This window comes from Hordeum vulgare, chromosome 7H, assembly GCF_904849725.1.
Source record: "Hordeum vulgare subsp. vulgare chromosome 7H, MorexV3_pseudomolecules_assembly, whole genome shotgun sequence".
Lineage (NCBI taxonomy): Eukaryota > Viridiplantae > Streptophyta > Magnoliopsida > Poales > Poaceae > Hordeum > Hordeum vulgare.
In genome coordinates, this window is record NC_058524.1 from 26,595,583 (window position 1) to 26,611,258 (window position 15,676).

Below are 15,676 nucleotides of genomic sequence, written 5' to 3' on the forward strand. Positions count from 1 at the left end.
TCTGTTTTTGGTCGATTTCCTATGTAAATACTTTGTTACAAAGATGGTGATGAATTTAAATATGTTCATGAATCTTAAAATAATTACTTAATTTTAAAGAACATTGAATTTTAAAAATGTTCCTGATTTCGTAAAATGTTCATGAATTGAGAAAGTATTTGCAGATTTTTAAAAGTTGAGAATTCAATAATACGACCAGGAATTAAAAATTGTTTAAGTATCAGAAAATGTTAATGTATTAAAAATGTTTCAAAAATTCAGAAAAAGGTTGCAACTTTTAACATGCCACAAACTTAAAAAATCACAAATTGAAAAATAAACCTAGAAAACAGGTACAAATCAGCAAAAAAATGATGCACTAATATGCAAAAATGTTGGCTCAAGGACACACGGAGTGCATATTTGGTTGGTACCTCCAACCTAGACGCGGACTAGGATATGTTGAGGGTAAGATGCATGAGAAATCATCAATAGATTTTCTAGACTTTGCCATGGATTGGGTGGGCAAGAACCACGACAGTCTCAATTCCGTCCGTAGTTTGGGCCTTTGGTGAAATAAAATGTTAGAAGGACACCTCCATGAAACAAAAACCTTGTTAGGATTCTTAAATTAGATTTAAAATTCTTAGAACGTAACTAAATATGGCACAATTCCTCTTCTAGGATGGAGTGAAATACGTCATTAGTACATAAACTAGGTGGTGATGCACACTTTACTGCATGAACTCCAAAAATGAACATAGATCAGCCTAACACAAAGCAATATCGAAAGTGTCGCCTACAAAGAGCATCCCTAGCAGACCCCGTAAAAATGCATACTGTAAAACTGGGATAGGGGTCAAAAAAAAGGCATTTTAAGGGTCCATTTTAGCTATGCCTGAACAGAAACCGTAATAGAAATTGTAAAACTGCGATAAAGTGCTCCTTCCTCCGGTCCGGCGGCCGCCGCTCCTTCCTCCAGCCGGCCGTGCCAGCCACGCCGGCCGGGTCCAACCCCGTCAGCCACGCCCCGTCGCCCGTCGGCCATTCCCCATCGACTGTCGGCCTCGCCAGGTCCCCGTCGGTCGCGCCCCATCACCACAACAGCAGCGCCCAGCCTTGCCGGCCACGCCTTGTGGCCCACCGGCCATGCCCTGTCGCCTCCGTCGTCAGCGCCTTGTTATGTTGCCAGCCATGTCGGTCGAGCCGTGCCCCTTTGCCAGCCGCGCTGGGAGGATTTCGTGGCCAGGTTGAGGTCATGGGAGGCCATGACGAGGTCGATCTCGTCCAATTCAAACCGGCGGCCATCGATTGCGGCGTCCAACCGGAGGCCATGACGAGGATTCTGGCGAGTTTAGGGCGGATTCCGGCAAAAATTCGCGGCGGCGTGTTTGCTCCGACGAGGTTTGACCTGTATATGGGCCCCCCCTAGAATCGGCCTTCCAACGATTAAAAATAAGGGTTTCGGGTGTGGCTTTTCCGTGCCCCTTAAAAAATTTACAGGTTGGACCATTTTTACGGTTTCTGTTATGTAGACTTTTTACGACCAAAATTGTAAAACGCAATTTTTTACGGATTTGACCACTTATACGGGGTCTGCCAGAGATGCTCTAAGTACCTTACCTATTCCGATGATTTTTGGTTAGCTGGAGGCTATAATGATTGAGGTACTAGGCTTGGTATTCAACAATCCACAAATTATCCGTAATTAAGGCAACTAGATTTATAGATCAACTTAATTCTACTCTATGAGAACAAACAAGGTGGAGATGTAGATGGAGTTCCTTCTCAACAGGAGCAAAACTACAATTAGAGCATTATTGTAAAAAAATACAATTATAACTCTCTAACTCTAATACCGTGATCCATCCCTCAAAATTTTAGGCTGAATATATAAGCTTTGTGTTAAATCGACCAAGTATGAGCGTCCCGCTTCCTGTGCGGGCGCTATACAACAGGACCATGGTGATGCTCGTGTCACCTTGTAGCTTCACCTTACTGTGCCCCGCGCATAAAATTCTGGTAACCACATGATGTTTAATGTGGTTGATGGTGGTCATGACAACAGTAATAACATATTTATGTAATTAGGACGTAATTTAGAAACTTGCAACGTTGATCTATAATGACATTGTTAACTCGATTTGCCATGGATTTTTACACCTCGAACATGTTAGACTCTATAGAAAGAACATGAAAATAATTTGATCTTGACTAACAGATACGAATAGTATTTCTGTGTTCAATAAACTCCGTCGATGACATGTTTCAGATAATATATCAAACTAACATGTGTTGGACCACATGTCTATGGTGAATATGTGAAACCTATAGCCCCCAACGCACGCTCCGACCACATGGAGGGATTTTAGTTCCGTGTTGTGGACAACAGGGACTAAAAGGTGGGGGGCTTTAGTCCCCACCTTTTAGCCACGGTTGGCGACCCGGCACTAAAGGTTGTTGCCAACCGGGACTAAAGTCCGTTCTTCACTAGTGCTATGGTATGGTACATACCGTAAATGATAACAAAACATTAAAATTCACACCCAACCCACCAATTGAGTAATCATATGTAAATCCTTTTACAGTACATGAACATATTTTGAGCTTTAGTATTCATCTGCATATATTTTGTAAGACATTATATATTCACACCCAACCCACCAACAACATAACAAAGTGGATTAGCATAGACCAGAGTGAGTCGATCGCGAGAGATGAATCAATGAAAGAAAGAGAGCTCCAAATGTATCGCCATGTTTCAATCATTATTTCGACAAAGGCTAATATGTTACCAAGTTGTAAGATTGAGAGATTTCGGGAACTCAATAACCACACCGTCGGAAAATGACACATAACAGCTTTAGACATGTTTTGCATGCTATAAAACATAAATGATCAGTGAAGTCATTGAACCTGACTTTGTGATGTCTCGCCAACCAGGGGCAAGATGGCAACATGGCGGCGGTGCGTCGTGAGTCAGCAAATGTTCTTCTATCCATGCATGGTGCTCCAAACTCTGCACCAAGAAGCAGACTTTCTGAAGGCGTTCAAGTAGAACTTCTCAAGGGCGAAAAACACCAACATTGTGTTGCTCGCGCAGTGCTCTAACCTGCATGACACACCTTCCAAATTGTTGGTCATCAAGCTTGTCAAATCAGCTCCTCCCACCTAGAGTTCGTCATGTACAACCTGTGTCCCATGTGTCAGACACGCCTCAAGCTGCCCAAGGCAATCTTGAGGGATACCCCTTCAAGAACAACGGTAGTCTCAATTCCATGCGTAGTTTGGGCCTTTGGTGAAAGAAAAGGTCAGAAGGACACCCCCATGAAACTTAAACCTTGTTTGGATTCTTAAATTAGATTTAAAGTTCTCAAAACATAATTAAATATGGCAAAATTCATCTTCTAGGATGGAGTGAAATGCGTCATTTGTACATAAACTAGGTGGTCATGCACACTTTACTGCATGAACTACAAAAATGAACATAGATGGGCCTAACACAAAGCAATATCTATAGTGTCGCCTACTAAGTACCTTACCTATTCCTATGATGTTTGGTTACGCTGGAGGCTATAATGATTCAGGTACTAGGCTTGGCATTCAATAATCTCCACGAATTATTCGTAGTTAAGGAAACTAGATTTATAGATCAACTTAATTGTACTGTATGAGAACAAACAAGGTGGAGATGTAGATGGAGTTTCTTCTCAACAGGGCCAAAACTACAATTAGAGCATTATTGCAAAAAAATATACAAATATAACTCTCTAACTCTAATACCGATATCCATCCCTCTATATTTTAGGCTAAATGTATAAGCTTTGTGTTAAATCGTCCAAGTATGAACGTCCCACTTCCTCTGCGAGCGCTATACAACGGGACCATGGTGATGCTCATGTCACCTTGGTAGCTTCACCTTACTGTGCCCCGCGCATGAAATTCTGGAAACCACATGATGTTTAATGTGGTTGATGGTGGTCATGACAACAGTAATAAAATATTTATGTAATTAGGCTGTAATTTAGAAACTTGCAACCTTGATCTATGACGACATTGTTAACTCAATTTGCCATGGATTTTCACACCTTCAACATGTTAGGCTCTACAGAAAGAATATGAAAATAATTTGATCTCGGCTCACAGATCCAACTAGTATTTCTATGTTCAACAAACTCCATCGGTGATATGTTTCAGATAATAGCTTTCTTGTGCTTTGCAAATAGATCAAACTAACAGGTTTTGGACTACATGTCCACGGTGAATACGTGAAACCTATAGCCCCCAACGCATGCTCTGGCCACATGGAGGGACTTTAGTCCCGTGTTGTGGCCAACCGGGTCTAAAGGGTGGGGGCCTTTAGTCCAGACCTTTTAGTCACGGTTGGTGACCCGAACCTAAAGGTTGTTGCCAACCGGGATTAAAGCCCCCTTCTCCACTAGTGCTATGGTATGGTACATAGCATAAAAGACAACAAAACATTAAAATTCACACCCAGCCCACCAATTGAGTACGCATATGTAAGTCCTTTCAAAGCACATCAACATATTTTGAGCTTAGCATTCATCTGCATTTATTTTGTAAGATATTATATATTCACACCCAACCCACCAACAATATAACACGTGGATTAATCATTAACACCCAGACCAGAGTGAGTCGATCACGAGAGATGAATCAATGAAAGAAAGAGAGATCCAAATGCATCACCATGTTTCAATCATTATTCCGACAATGCTAAGATGTTACCAAGTTGTAAGATTGAGAGATTTCGGGAACTCAATAATCACAGAATCGTAAAATGCCACATAACAGCTTTAGACATGTTTTGCGTGCTACAAAACATGAATGATTAGTGACGTCATTGAACCTGACTTTGTGATGTCTCACGAACCAGGGGCAAGATGGCAACATGTTGGCAGTGCGGAGTAAGTCAGCAAATGTTCTTCTGTCCATGGTGGTCCAAACTTAGCACCAAGAAGCATACCTTCTGAAGGCGTGCAAGTAGAACTGCTCAACGGGGATAAACACCAACATTTTGTTGGTCGCCCAGTGCTCTGACCTGCATGGCACCCCTTCCCTACTTATGGACATCATGCTTGTCAGATCATCTCCTCCCACCTAGAGTCCCTCATGTACAATCTGTGTCCCATGGGTCGCATGCCCCAAGCTGCCCAAGGCAATCTTGAGGAATACCCCACCAATGTGTCTTCAGCTGGGTGCTTCCGTATCATTGATTCTTACGCACAGGTCATTCACGTCTTTTCCCATTCCAGGCATGTTCCTCGCCCCATCTAGTTTACTTTTTATATGACCTTTCAAGCCACTGGTTTCACTAGAGTAAATACAAATAAGAAACCATAATTACATTTAGGATTAAGAAAACACTAGTTCAAAACTTTTCATTAATACCTATTGGTATTGCGACTACTTTTTCCAACAAATACTAATTATGCACTTGGTTAAACTGGAATATATGTGTAGGACAGATGTGGTCCACCTGTAAGCACTCACTTGTCATGATATATTACACTATTACATCAAACCTTTAATCCGCACACCGGGTCGGGTTCACTCATCAGAAGAAATGCTCTATCCCTGTAGGGCTACATCAATTTTCTGTTTGAATATTCATCGGGGGAGGAGGGGGGCCCTCCACTACCTGAATTTGTATTCATTTTTGCCTATAGGGATTTGCAGCCCGTGGCAAGATGGGTCCAAGTGAACCAGAGATACAGGGGGCACAAGAGGAGAAGAGATAGAACAAAAACAACATGCACCAACAACCCAACTCACAGGGAGAACAAGGGGGGGGATACAACATGACACAAACAAAAGCACCACTAGTGAAGTTGAATGGCATTGGCCAGCCGAGATCAAGCCATGACACTCTACCCGCCCACATCATCGAAAGGCATCACACACCAAGACTGGACAATGCTGCGACACCACTTGTATCTCCTATGAATGCGTCATGCACTAGACCACCTCTGACATAGAGATTGGACCATCTCTCTCTCTCTATCTATCTATCTATCTACCCATCTATCTATCCCTCTCCCTCCCTCCCTCCGCCTATCTCTCTCTCTCTCTCTCTCTCTCTCTCTCATGTATTCTCCACTTAATTAAGCCAAGACGAGCGGACAATTCTCTGGGTGAGACCTCTTCCTTCCCTATCTCATAAAACAAACAATGGAATATTTTTCAAACATGATTTCAACAAGGGTTTCTAAAATGATCTCAACAAGAGTTTTTACAATCATTTCACTAAAATTTCTTTTACGATTTTAAGTAATATTTCCACTATGACTTCAACAAGATAACTACCATTAATTTGGAATCTTCCTTTGTTTCAAAGTGACTTCCGTGGTAACACAGTTGATGAATGCGTGCGCATTCTTCATGTGGGAGAATGCCCCACCTTTGTACCCCCCCCCCCACGGAGAGTACAATGTCCCTTCGTGCAAAGGCAGTCGTCTTCATGCGAGCAATGTAGCGGTGCCCGATGCGAAGGCTCTCCCTACCAACAAAGCTCGTCCTTCTCGACACTAGGAGTAGACCCACACCATCCCCGAGAACTTTCACTTTGCACATTCCTTTTTGTATCGCCAGGGAAAGTCGGCAAGCAAGGCTCGTCGTGCGCAACATGGACGTTAAGGGGTGAGTGTGGCGGTGATGGGCAAGAGGAAAGATAGGTGAGGAGTGGCATCTATGAAAGGGGAATATGGTGAGGTGTGGCTATGGTTAGTTTTATATACTAGTGATGGTTATGCTCTCGCAGGAAATAAGTCTGGATTTGCCGCTCGCTAGTGGAAAGTGTGCACAAAGTATGGATACATCCACTAATTGGCACGAGTGGAAGCAACGGTCTATGTATAACTATGTCGTTCATAGGGTTGGGCATGGGAGTAAGGGACGAGCTGGAACTCCCCCATGTGCGGGCAGTTGGGTCTGGATGATGTTGTATATCATTGTCCCCATGCGTCCAAATATGAAGGTGTTGGGGTTGGACAACAACAATGAGGTGCACAAATTCACCGACACAGCAAAATATGCAAACTATACAGCCCCCTTCACTTGTGATGAACTTTGGGGAGAGCTTCAACCAACAAGTAAGCAACAAAATAGCACAAATAACATGCACATGGGACACATGATTTAACGTGGAAAAACCTCCTCAACTTGAGGAGTAAAAACCACGGTTGTGGACCGACCGGTCCACACAACTTCACTGTGAGAATGATGAGCACAAAGTATTCTCTAGAACCTCTAGAAGATTTACAACACACTCTCCATATTACCAACCGACAACAACAACAACAACAACCACAAGAGGCAAGATTTCAGCACAGCAGAGTACACACAACTTTTGTCTCGTTCAATATTTTACAAACCGCTCTTAAACCGCTGAACCAAACATCACCAAATTTGGCAGAAAAGTACAGATACGAGTTCCTCATATCCCCTCAAAATTTTCAGCTCAATCGGGCATTGTTTTCCTACTCAAATTGTTCATCTCCCAAAACTACTCTGTTTTGAAACTGCACCAGTCAAATCTGACAAAACAACTCTCAAATCCTCAAACCAGCTAACCAAATCGAAGTACTCAAAGTAAGGAACGAGCTCACCAAGTTTGGGGTCGATCCAAGCACGTTTGAGCCTCCAATCACCAGGTTGAACATTGTCTAGTTAGATGCAGCAAATCTAGACAGAACCTCCACTTCTTGTTCTTCCTCTCTCTCACGGGTTGTGTTTTCTCTTGTGTGCTCTCTCTCACTCTCACTCTCACGAATGACATCCATCACCAGCAGGAGTGGAGTGGCTAGGGTGCTCTTCTTGCTTCCCTTTCCTTGGAAGCGCTCTCGACCATTGGATGCAACAAGGATCAACGCTTGGCATGTGTTGGACTTATGGGCTGATGTTGGGCTGCTAACACACCTTCATGTGGAGGGACTTAGCCCAACAAACTCCCCCTCCCGGCAGCCATGCCAGCGAACCGGCGCCATACTTAGGGCTTCTTCCAAGTCACTACTTTAGTCAACATATCAAACCCATTGTCATGAATCTGAACCTTCTCATGTTGCATCTTCTTTTAATACAACACATCTCGAATCCAATGATAGCGGACTTCTAAATGCTTAGACCTCTAATGAAAACTTGCATTCTTACTCAAGTGCATAGAACTTTGGTTGTCACAAACCAACACATACTTATCTATCTTAAAACCAAGGTCACAAGCCAACCGTTTCAACCATAATATCTCTTTGCTTGCCTTTGTTACTGTAATGAATTCAGCTTCAGTTGTATTCAATACTACACACTTTTGCAACCTAATTTTCCATGACACTGCCCCCCCCCCCCCCCGCATAGATAACAAAGTAACCTGAAGTAGACTTCTGTCTGTCAACATTTCCAGCCATGTTAGAATTTGAAAAAGCAATCAGCTTGGCCTCACCACCACCAAAGCAAAGCTTTGGATTTGTGCTACCCTGGAGATATCTCAAAATCCACTTCACGACTTCCCAATGAGGTCTTCCTGGATTAGACATAAATCTACTCACAGTACTAACTGCATGAATCCTTGTCATACCAAACTCTCTCTGGAACATCTTCCTGCAAATGATAACTTGGTGAAACATTGATAAGATAAACTGCAGTCATCAAAGCCTCACCCCAAAAGTGTTTACGTAGCGTTCCACTTGACAACAAGCATCTAACTCTCTCCACAATTGCCCTCTTCATCCTCTCAGCAAGACCATTCAGTTGTGGTGTCGATGGAGAAATTGATTCCTAATACCTTACTACTTGCAATATGCATCTAATGGCCTAATATACTCTCCTCCACTATCAGTGCGAATGCACGTGATCTTCTTTTCATGTTCTCTCTCAACTGATGGTTGGAATTGGTTGAATGCACCTAGTACTGCATCTTTACTCCTCAAAGTGAAGTCACAAATTTCCTAGACAAGTCATCAATAAAATTCACAAAGTACTTTGCACCACCAAGAGATCTTACCGACATTTTAGAAACATCGGAATGTATCAAGTCTAGCTTCTCAGGCTTCTTGTGAGGGGGTAGAGTCTTGAAGACAACTCTGTGTTGCTTCCCTGCTAGACAATCTGAACATTTATTTATCTGAACTCCTTTTGTACCCTTCAATTTGTTTTCACTAGCACAGTCATCCCCTTCTCACCCATGTGCACAAGTATTTTGTGCCATAGGGCACAATGAGCATCCTTCTCTAGTGCATTGCTAGAAGCACTAAAGATCTTAGTTTGAACATGATACAAAACTGAGACCATTTACCTCTTGCACCAATCATGTTGGCTTTGGTGAGCTTGTACTACCCTTTTCCAAAACTGCTCAAGTAATCATCACCATCAAGCAAACCAATTGAGATAACATTGAGACAAAGTGCCTCAACATGCCTCACACACTTGAGTCCTAACCTTGTACCATTTGCGGCCTCCAAATGCACATCTCTTCTTCCAATGATGGTTGTTCCTATCATTGTTCCCCATCTTCACAACACCTAAATCATCGTATATATAGTTAGTCAAGATCTCTCTACAAGATGTAGCATGAACGGTAGCACCACTCCTTGGTATCCAAATCATCTCATCACCATGCACAAGGTCGATGGTTTCATCAGAAACAACAATGATCCTCTTCTCAATAGTGGAACCAAATCTGCACACATTACCTTCATGCATAACAAGTATGACGCCCTCTTCTACTACAGTAACTCAGTTTCCCTCTGTGTTACTATCACTGTTAGCTTGCTTATGATCTTTCTTCTTCTTTTTGTTTTTGTTTTTCTTCCACTTGGCACATTGCCACTTAATGTGGCCCTTTTGATGGCAATGATGGCACACATAATCAACATACTTGCCTCTTGATTTGCTCCTACCTCCTTCTGCCCCTTTACTTGGACCTCTGATCTTGCTTCTTTCCATGGACTGAGTAATCAACACCTCTAGATTCATCATTTAGTATCCTGGTTGTCACAAGATTCCAAGAGACAACTTCATTAGGTACCGAATTGCAAACCGTGACCTTAAAGATCTCCCAGTTGTCTGTTAATGAGCCTAGTAGCAGCAAGGCTCTGGATTCATCTTCAAATGTTATTCCCATTTAAGAAAGCCGATTTATAATGCCTTGGAATGTATTCGCATGATCTGCAATTACAGTGCTCTCTTTGTACTTCAAACACAACAATTGTTTGATCAAGAACATCTTCTTGTACCCTCTTTTCGGGCAAACAACTCTTCCAATTTTTGTCATAAGTTGTGTGCATGTGTCTTATCAATGATATGGTTCAAAACATTGTCATCGACCAATTGTCGAATAAACCCACAAGCTTGATGATGAAGTACCTTCCACTGACCTTCCTCAATGCCCTCCGGCTTCTTAGTGGAGAACACTGGCTTCGAGTATTCTTTCACATATAATAATTCCTCCATCTCGCACTTTCATGCTTGGTAATTTGTACCATTCGAATATATCATCATGTTGGTATTCACTTCCATCTTTCATCACAAGAAACTCAGCAATTTGCACAAGCAAACCAAGGATTTGATACCACTTTTTTGGGGTTGGATAGCAACAATTAGCTGCACCTATTCACCGACACAGCAAATATGCAAACTACAGAACCCCCTCCACTTGTAGTGAACTTTGAGGAGAGCTTCAACCAACAAGTAAGTAGCGGAATAACACAAACAACATGCACATGTGACACAGGATTTAACGTGGAAAAAACACCTCAACTTGAGGACTAAAAAATCAAGGTTGTGGACCAACTGGTCCACACAACTTCACTATGAGAATGTTGAGGACAAAGTCTTCTCTAGAACCTCTACAGAGATTTACATCACACCCTCCACATTGCCAACCGGCAGCAACAACAACAACCACAAGAGGCAAGATTTCAGCAAAGCAGAGTACACACACCTTCTGCCCCCTTTAGTATTTTGCAAACCGCTCTTAAACCGCTGAACCAAATAGCACCAAATTTGGCAGACAAGTAGACACACGAGTTCATGAGATCCCCTCGAATTTCATCTCAATCTGACACCGTTTGCCTACCCAAACTATTCGTCTCCCTAAACTACTCTATTCTGAATTTGCAGCAGTCAAAGCTGACAAAACCAAGTTTGGGGTCGATTCAAGCACGTTTGAGCCTCCAATCACCTGGTTGAACACTGTCTAGTCAGATGCCGCAAAACGGGACAGCACCTCCACTTCTTCTTCTTCCTCTCTCTAAGAGGTTGTGTTTTCTCTTGTGTGCTCTCTATCGCTCTCGCTCTCACGAATGGCAGCCGACAACAGCAGGGGTGGAGTGCCTAGGACTTTCTTCTTGCTTCCCTTTCATTGGAAGCGCTCTCAATCATTGGATGCAGCAATGATTAACGACTGAGATGTGTTGAACTTATGGGCTGATGTTGGGCTGCCAACACACTTCCATGTGGAGGGACTTAGCCCAACAGAAGGCTGGTGGTCTCGATGTGGAGCGGCCTTGAAATATTCTGCAGGCCGAGACCGGTATGCCGACTCTTCTAGATCGCCATTTTCAAACACGTCACCGTACAAACGATTATTACGATGATCCAGGTGTTTTGGCGCATCACTATAGTTGCTCTAAGAGCGCAAAACCAACTCAATAGTGTGTTTCTCTCTCGTTTCATGTAGTTCAGTTCAGACATGCCAGCATGCCAAATATATTTTTATTTATTTACAATAAATTGTGGAACTATTCTAAGATGGTATATTTGTTCGTTTCTATTTTCATTTGTGGGTTCCAACACAGTATCCCAAGTATAGTGGAAGCCTGGGGATTCTTACTTTTGGACCGGGTTAATGGCTATGAAGAAATATTTCTTCTGCTATGGATCCTTCTTGATTAAGGGCAGTTCGGAAATTAGATTCTGGGAGGATAAGTAGCTAGGAAATGCCACACGTCTAGAACAATATCTGGCTCCATGCAATATTGTGCGTCATAAGGGTGATAATATCGCCACGGTATTGAAATCATTTTCGCCAAACGTGACGTTCAGAAGGTATTTAATAACACCCAGACTCCAATCGTGGAACATCCTGCTCGAGCGGTTGTCCACTGTGCATTTGTCAAATGGGTCCGATGTATTTCGATGGAACCTATATGGGGATGAAAAATTCTCAGTGGAGTCTATGTATGGAGCATTAATCCAGTCTAATGTACCAATGGATAATAACAAGAAAATATGAACGATGAAGATACCTCTTAGGAATAAAATCTTATCATGGTATCTTGGTCGCGAAGTCATTTTTATTAAAGATAACCTTATTAAGAAGAATTGACGTGGAAGTCTCCAATGTGTCTTTTGTCATCATGATGGGACAATAAAATATTTATTCTTTCAGTGCAAATTGACTCGTTCTATTTTATCAGTCTTCCAAATTGCTTCTCGCTTGTATCCTACTTGTAGTGTTACTAATGTATTTGGCAACCGGTTACAAGAGATTGATCACACAAATGATATGATTTTCAACGATAAAAGTACTTCTCTTATATATGCAGGTTATCTATAGATGTTTCAGAACTCTTTGTTTATGGTCTTCTCTTATATATGCAGGTTATCTATAGATGTTTCAAGACTCTTTGTTTATGGTCCTTTATACAACACATGGAGAACCGAAACCTATTTACAAAGGTGTGTACACTATTAAAAACTATGACGAAGGATACTTTTACCCAACATGCAGAGACCAGATATAAGACTTAAATCTTTGAAGTAATAAAGCGATCTTTTAGAAAAAAGAAATAGAGGAAGCAACCAAGCGGTATGTGAAACGTGTCAATGTTACAATAGCACAAGAACAAAAAAGCAAAATACGCAATCAGTTTCACATCTCATTCAAACCAGTCAACACAATCTCTGGTGAGTAGTATATATAGGAGGAAGAAATCGCCATGGACAGCGCCTTCGTTGATTAATTTGTAGACGAGATTGCACAAGAAGAAGGAAGCAAAATCAGCATCGCGATCTACAACTAGTCAACACATGGACCAGTCAACCGTAGCTATCAGTCAGTGACTGGATGAACTGTTTTGTACCGCAGCTTCACTGCTGCAAAGATAACTATTCCTGAGTACGTGGCCTCACGCAGCTGTTGCTCGGGTCGGTTTGATCGATCGGCCATGGCGGCTGGCAGCTTCGGCGTCTCCGAGAGCAATGACGGAGGATGTGGCGGAGGAAGGGTCACGGCCTTCGTGGTGCTCTCCTGCATCACCGCCGGCATGGGTGGCGCCATCTTCGGCTACGACATCGGGATCGCGGGCGGCGTGTCGTCCATGGAGCCGTTCCTGCGCAAGTTCTTCCCGGAGGTGTACCGGCGGATGAAGGGCGACTCCCATGTGAGCAACTACTGTAAGTTCGACAGCCAGCTGCTCACCGCCTTCACCTCCTCGCTCTACGTCGCCGGCCTGCTCACTACCTTCCTCGCGTCCGGCGTCACGGCCCGCCGTGGTCGTCGCCCGTCCATGCTCCTTGGAGGTGCTGCCTTCCTTGCTGGCGCCGCTGTCGGCGGCGCGTCCCTGAACGTTTACATGGCCATCCTGGGGCGTGTGCTCCTCGGCGTCGGCCTCGGCTTCGCGAACCAGGCCGTGCCGCTGTACTTGTCTGAGATGGCGCCTCCGCGGCACCGCGGCGCGTTCAGCAACGGCTTCCAGTTCAGTGTCGGTGTCGGCGCGCTCGCGGCCAACGTGATCAACTTCGGCACGGAGAAGATCAAGGGAGGCTGGGGATGGCGCGTCTCGCTGTCCCTCGCCGCCGTGCCAGCCGGGCTCCTGCTCGTCGGCGCGGTCTTCCTCCCGGAGACGCCCAACAGCCTCGTCCAGCAGGGCAAGGACCGCCGTGATGTGGCGCTCTTGCTGCGTAAGATACGCGGAACCGACGACGTCGACCGCGAGCTGGACGGCATCGTCGCGGCCGCCGACAGCGCTAAGGCGGCCGGCAGGAGCGGCCTGCGGATGCTCCTCACCCAGAAGCGGTACCGTCCTCAGCTTGTTATGGCGGTGGCGATCCCTTTCTTCCAGCAGGTGACGGGGATCAACGCGATCGCCTTCTACGCGCCCGTGCTGCTGCGCACGATCGGCATGGGCGAGAGCGCGTCGCTCCTGTCCTCGGTGGTCACGGGCGTGGTCGGCGCGGCCTCCACCCTCATCTCCATGTTCCTGGTTGACCGGTTCGGCCGCCGCACGCTATTCCTCGCCGGTGGCACGCAGATGCTCGCCTCGCAGCTGATGATCGGGGCCATCTTGGCGGCGAAGCTCGGCGACGACGGTGCCGTCAGCAAGGAGTGGGCGGCGGCGCTGATCTTCCTGATCGCGGTGTACGTGGCCGGGTTCGGGTGGTCGTGGGGGCCGCTGGGGTGGCTGGTGCCGAGCGAGATCTTCCCGCTGGAGGTGCGGTCGGCGGGGCAGGGCGTGACGGTGGCGACGAGCTTCGTGTTCACGGTGTTGGTGGCACAGACTTTCCTGTCCATGCTATGCCACATGAGGGCCGGCATATTCTTCTTCTTCGCGGCGTGGCTGGCCGCCATGACGGCGTTCGTGTACCTCCTGCTGCCGGAGACGAGGGGCGTGCCAATCGAGCAGGTGGACAGGGTGTGGCGCGAGCACTGGTTCTGGAGAAGGGTCCTGGGATCCGATTCCGAGGAGGCGCCAGCGAGCGGGAAACTCTGAAGGAGAGAAACAGAGTAGTCAACTCATCCTAGTGTAGTTTCAGAGTTGTAGCACACAAATCATCCGGCATACAGTTTCAGAGATAAAAATCATCATGCACACAACATACTAGTAGAACACAAATAACAACCATCAAATCAAATATGTAGCATACTGTTTCACATAATGTACAAATTGGAAGATGAAAGATTCTAGATCAATGTATGCAGTGCTCTTCATTATTGCTCAGCAATGCATTAGTTCAGAAAATGATTACCCCTGAACGCGTAGTCATTCTAGATTACAATGAACTCGTGATCACTGTATTACTTATTGGTTTTGCTGAAACTCAGCTAGCTGTATTGATTTTTTTTTCATGTCACAATTTGTGTGCTTTCTAGCTTTTTTTCTTGTGCGTTTCCTAGCTGGACAGGTTGTGTATCAGGCTGCTGTCTATTGTTTGGAGCTCTTTTCTTCAGCTAGCGGCCTGTTTCTCCTGGCCGTTTATTTCTAGCCCCCTTAGCCCGCTGCATCATTGCATACAAGAACCACTGCCTTTCTTGTTTGTTTTAATATTTTTTGGTTTCCTTTTTCTTTCATTATTTTTTATTTTTTCATGTAGTTATTTATTTTTCACTTTTCCTTTCATGAGTTTTTTTATCTTTACGTGTAGCTCTTTCATAACATTAATATTTAAAGTCGGGTCGTAATTGCAAGATTTGAAATGTGGCCGCAACTGTAAATATTTGAAGTTGGGTCGCAACTGTAAGTATTCAAAGTCGGGTGACAACTGCATGTATTTGAAGTCGGACCGTAATTGCAAGTATTCAAAGTCGGGTCGCAATTGCAAGTATTCAAAGTCTAATCACAACTTCAAATATTCAAAGTCAGGTCGCGATTGCAAGTATTCGAAGTCGGACCGCAACTGCAAGTATTCAAAGTAGGGTCGTAATTACAAGTATTCAAAGTCTAATCGCAACTACAAATATTTA

The 15,676-nt window shown here is 44.3% G+C and overlaps 1 protein-coding gene across 1 annotated transcript; it reads left to right on the top strand.

Moving 5' to 3' along the window:
* The first annotated feature begins 12,983 nt into the window (after positions 1-12,983).
* LOC123410368 (hexose carrier protein HEX6-like) lies at positions 12,984-15,066 on the top strand. Its single transcript, XM_045103303.1, has one exon. The coding sequence runs from the start codon at positions 13,161-13,163 to the stop codon at positions 14,703-14,705; it is 1,545 nt and encodes a 514-aa protein (XP_044959238.1). The 5' UTR covers positions 12,984-13,160; the 3' UTR covers positions 14,706-15,066.
* Positions 15,067-15,676: the final 610 nt, after the last annotated feature.